Source organism: Toxorhynchites rutilus, chromosome 3 (genome assembly GCF_029784135.1).
Source record: "Toxorhynchites rutilus septentrionalis strain SRP chromosome 3, ASM2978413v1, whole genome shotgun sequence".
In the NCBI taxonomy this organism is placed as follows: Eukaryota; Metazoa; Arthropoda; class Insecta; order Diptera; family Culicidae; genus Toxorhynchites; species Toxorhynchites rutilus.
The window spans coordinates 173,452,538-173,457,250 of NC_073746.1; the positions used below are offsets into that span (position 1 = coordinate 173,452,538).

The 4,713-nt window shown below is 44.0% G+C and overlaps 2 protein-coding genes and 1 pseudogene across 2 annotated transcripts; 2 read left to right on the forward strand and 1 right to left on the reverse strand.

Moving 5' to 3' along the window:
* LOC129773669 (uncharacterized) lies at positions 1 to 3,090 on the forward strand. The gene is made up of 3 exons (XM_055777314.1): positions 1 to 21; positions 90 to 582; positions 638 to 3,090. The coding sequence occupies exons 1-3, from the start codon at positions 1 to 3 to the stop codon at positions 3,088 to 3,090; spliced, it is 2,967 nt and encodes a 988-aa protein (XP_055633289.1).
* Positions 3,091 to 3,100: 10 nt separating this feature from the next.
* On the forward strand, positions 3,101 to 4,108 carry LOC129773670 (uncharacterized). The gene has a single exon (XM_055777315.1). It carries the CDS (start codon positions 3,101 to 3,103, stop codon positions 4,106 to 4,108), a length of 1,008 nt encoding a protein of 335 aa, XP_055633290.1.
* Positions 4,109 to 4,226: 118 nt separating this feature from the next.
* LOC129780950 (U4 spliceosomal RNA) lies at positions 4,227 to 4,303 on the reverse strand (annotated as a pseudogene).
* Between the last annotated feature and the right edge of the window lie 410 nt (positions 4,304 to 4,713).

Here is a 4,713-nt window from a genome sequence, read left to right on the forward strand (position 1 = left end):
ATGGGAGACGATCGTGTAGAAGTAACACCCTTTGAAATATTGATGGCTGCCAATACCGTCACCACCCGTTGCTGCACTCTACAAGACAGAGGAAAGAGATTACCACGCTACCTCAACAAGCTGAGAGTCACACGCATCAATATTTTGGATCGAGTGTTCTGTTCCGGATCGTTCCTGTAACGCTTTATGGAAAAACCGGTTTCGTTAACACGTATGCCTTCTTAGACGAAGGGTCATCTCTAACGCTGATAGAGGGCGAAATTGCAAAGCAGTTAGGCGTGAGCGGAGAAACTCAGCCGCTGTGCCTACGATGGACAGGCAATACTTCACGCATTGAAGAAGAATCAAAAATAATTAACGTTACCGTCGGCGGAACCGGATCGCAGAAAAAAATTAATATGTCGAACGTTCGTACAGTGTCTAGTCTGAACCTGCCCAGTCAGACATTCCAATTGGAAGAAGCTGTTAAGCAATTTAGTTATCTCAAGCAGTTGCCCATCCAGAGTTATAAGAATGCTGTACCAAAGCTGTTAATTGGGCTCGACAATCTGCAATTAGCTGTTCCTTTGAAATCAAAACAAGGTAAAGGAAACGGACCAGTCGCAGTAAAAACGAGACTCGGCTAGTGTGTTTCCAGATTTTTCCAATCAATATAATCTTCATATTTGCGAGAGTATTACAAACAAAGATTTATACGATGCCGTGAAGCAGCTATATGATCTTGAAGAGATTGGAGCAGGGAAAGTTACCCTGCGTTCTAGAGAAGAACAGCGAGCCATAGATTTGCTCGAACATACCACGGTACGAGTTGGTGAGAAGTTTGAGACAGGATTACTGTGGAAGGACGACTATGTAGAACTACCAGATAGCTATTCTATGGCGTTGCGAAGACTAGAATGTATAGAAAGGAAAATGGCACGCGATCCAGCTTTTAAAGAAAATATCCACCGGCAGATTAAAGAGTTCATAGGCAAAGGCTACATTCACAAAGCCACAAAAAAAGAATTAGAGTCAGCGAATCCACGCAGAACATGGTATCTCCCAGTGGGGACGGTAATGAACCCAAAAAAGCCGGGCAAAATACGTATAATATGGGATGCTGCGGCCAAAGTTGAAGTAGTGTCGCTAAATAGTGTTTTGTTGAAGGGGCCCGACCAGTTGGTACCTCTACTAGGTGTGTTATTCCGCTTCCGGCAATTCAAGATAGCGGTATGCTCTGACGTGAGGGAAATGTTTCTACAGATTATGATGCGCGAGGCTGACAAGCATTCACAGAGAATTCTATGGCGTGAAGATCCTACTCGAGATCCGGAAATATACCTGGCCGATGTAACGACTTTTGGATCTACATGTTCACCGGCATCGGCACAATTCGTGAATAACAAAAATGCTCGGGAACACAGCAATCAATTTCCCAGAGCGGCAGAAGGCATTTTACAGAGCACGTATGTGGACGATTATTTAGACAGTTTCGGTACAGAAGAAGAAGCTTGTCGTGTTTCTGAAGAAGTTCGCCAGATTTTCCGCAACGGTGGTTTCGAACTGAAAAATTGGATTTCGAATAATAAAAGCGTGTTGGAGCATCTTGGGGAAACGCAAACTGCTACATGTAAGAGTTTGATAACAACAATTCACAACACTGAACGTGTGCTCGGGATGCTCTGGGACCCTGAGAAAGACGATCTATCATTCAATACTCAGATGAGTGATGAAGTTCAGTCACTATTGGAAAGTGGCAAACGACCAACAAAGCGGCAGGTACTACGATGCGTAATGACTTTGTTTGATCCGATAGGGATTTTATCTACTTTCTTAATCCATGGGAAGATACTGGTGCAAGATTTGTGGCGCGCTGGAACTGGATGGAACGAAAATATCAGTGATAATCACTACGGAGTCTGGACCAGATGGATAAAGATGGTTTCGTTTATTGCGAGTGTTCGCATTCCTCGCTGGTATTTTTTGGATGCAGCGGTGCAAACGTACAAAGAAGCTGAACTTCACGTTTTTGTTGACGCAAGCTTATTTGCATATTCTTGTGCGCTGTATTTGAGAACAATCGATGCTAATGGCGTGCCTCAGTGCACTCTTATCGCAGCAAAGGCTAAAGTAGCACCAATAAAACCTATGCCCGTTCCGAAACTAGAGCTCCAAGGATGCCTCCTGGGAACGAGAATGATGAAGTTTATTCAAGAAAACCATTTCATTCAAATAGGAAGAAGAATTTTGTGGACGGACAATTCGGTCGCGCTTGCATGGATTCGAGCAGACCCGAGAAATTATAAACAGTTCGTGGCAAATCGTGTAGGGGAGATCCAAGAAACTACGACTACTGATGAATGGAGATGGGTTCCATCAGAATGCAATCCAGCTGACGAAGCGACAAAATGGGGCAGTGGACCATATTTTAGTAAAGACAGCCAGTGGTTCAACGGACCAGAGTTCTTACGCTCACCGGAGCAGGAATGGCCGAGTTATAGTGATCCAATAGTGGACCCAATCGATGAAATTCGACCGTCAGTATATTTTCATACCCAATGGGAAGCGTTGATAGACTATGAGCGATTCTCTACATGGGAGAAACTGCAACGCTGCATGGCTTACGTACTACGATTCGTGAACAACGTTAGCAGAAAAGGAGAAAGACGCATTGGACTAATCATGCAGCAAGAATACGAAGCAGCTGAAACTGAAATTATTAAACAGGTGCAAATGGAAGTTTACGCAGATGAAGTGATGGTGTTGAGAAACAATCAAACGTTACCGGGAAATAAGCAACAATCGATTGAAAAGTCAAGCAAATTGTATCAACTAATGCCGATAATTGATGAACGAGGTATGATGCGGCAGAACAGCAGAATCGCAGCAGCCAAGCACATTCATCTCAACGTACGTTTTCCGTTAATCCTTCCGAGAAGTCATCGATGTACTGAACTTTTAGTTAACCGATACCATCGTCTCTATCATCACGCGAATTCGGAAACAATTATAAACGAAATTCGTCAGTTGTATGTCATCCCGAAACTACGAATTTGTAAAGCGTGTAGGGAGAAACTGCCAGCTCTGCAAGATACGCAAGGCGCTTCCTAGCGTTCCTACGATGGCACCGTTACCGCTAGCCCGCCTAGCCGTCTATAATCGTCCCTTCAGCTATGTAGGAGTCGATTACTTCGGTCCGTTGTTGGTGAAGCAAGGCCGATCAAATGTGAAGCGATGGATCGCACTATTCACGTGCTTGACGGTGCGCGCAGTTCACCTCGAGATGGTGCACAGTTTAACCACAGCTTCGTGCATTTCCTGTATTCGTAGATTCGTATGCCGCCTTGGTTCTCCTGTCGAATTTTTTAGTGACAACGCCACCAACTTCCATGGAGCTGAACGAATACTTCGAGAACAAATTAATAACGGCATCCAAGCAACCTTTACTAACTCCAACACGAAATGGACGTTCATTCCGCCTGGTGCTCCGCACATGGGGGGCGCTTGGGAGCGGCTTGTCCGCTCGGTGAAGACAGCGATGGGAGATGCCTATACTGAAGGGAAACTAAATGATGAGGAACTGCAAACATTTATCGAGGAAGCAGAAAGCATAGTCAACACTCGACCCCTAACGTATTTGCCTATAGAATCTATCGAATCTGAAGCCCTTACACCAAACCATTTCCTGTTAGGAAGCTCGAATGGAGTCAAACTACCAGGCATAGATATTGTACAGGGAACTTCACAGGACGCATGGAATCACATACAACGTCAACTCAACCGATTTTGGCAACGCTGGTTGAAAGAATATTTACCGGTAATCAGGAGGCAAATAAAGTGGTTCGACGAAACTAGAAACGTACAAGTCGGCGACGTGGTGCTAATAGCCGATGAAACGAAACGTAACAGATGGATACGCGGTCGTGTGATCGATTCGATCAAAGCTCAGGACGGCCATGTACGCCAAGCTATAGTGAAGACGTCGGGAGGAGTTCTCCGTCGGCCAGTATCTAAGCTCGCAGTAATCGATGTAGGAATCAGTGCGGCTAGTGAGGCCAATAGACCGCACCCGGGGGAGAATGTTAGCGCAGATACATCGATTGAACGAAGTGACAACCCTGAACCATAGAAGTTTCGAGAGTTTTAAAAACAAGTAGGCTATGGAACATAAATGGAAAAACTATGGATGGGTTATACCTATGATATAACCGCAAGGTTGACGTAGGAGTGCCGTTCGTTTAGTAATCATTTGTGTTTTTTCAATTAGCAATAATCGCACCTCGGATGTTCCTCATTGGGTACGATATCGCTGCTGCGCAGAACTTTATTTTGTATGTATTGATTAAACTAGTGAATGAATGAAACAATTTACGAATTCAATTTCAAACAAAACCTAATTTAGGTCAATTCATACATTGCGGTAGTGGTTATCGCAGCAAATAGTTATTACATTTTTACATTTTGCCTAATCATCAAGAAGCGTAGGAGTTGTGCCCGTTTTGTAGACCGTGTTAGCAAAAAGAATTCCGCAGTGTAAAAATGCATGGGAGTATAAAAGTACTGCCAAGATATGCAATGCCGATTTTCCCAACTTATTGATTTCAGAATCATTTCGATATTCCGATTTGCAAAAATGCAAGCGAGTACAAAAGTACTCGCAGCTAGCATCTCATTTGCAATGCCAATTTCCCACGCTCCATGGTTTTGAAATCCGTGTTAGGGATATATTCCGAT

Coding starts and splice junctions, on each gene's coding strand:
- LOC129773669 (XM_055777314.1), top strand. CDS start 1: ATGGGAGACGATCGTGTAGAA. Junction 22..89: donor TGGGAGACGATCGTGTAGAA/GTAACACCCTTT, acceptor TCTACAAGACAG/AGGAAAGAGATTACCACGCT. Junction 583..637: donor TCCTTTGAAATCAAAACAAG/GTAAAGGAAACG, acceptor GTGTGTTTCCAG/ATTTTTCCAATCAATATAAT.
- LOC129773670 (XM_055777315.1), top strand. CDS start 3,101: ATGGCACCGTTACCGCTAGCCCGCCTAGCCGTCTATAATCGTCCCTTC.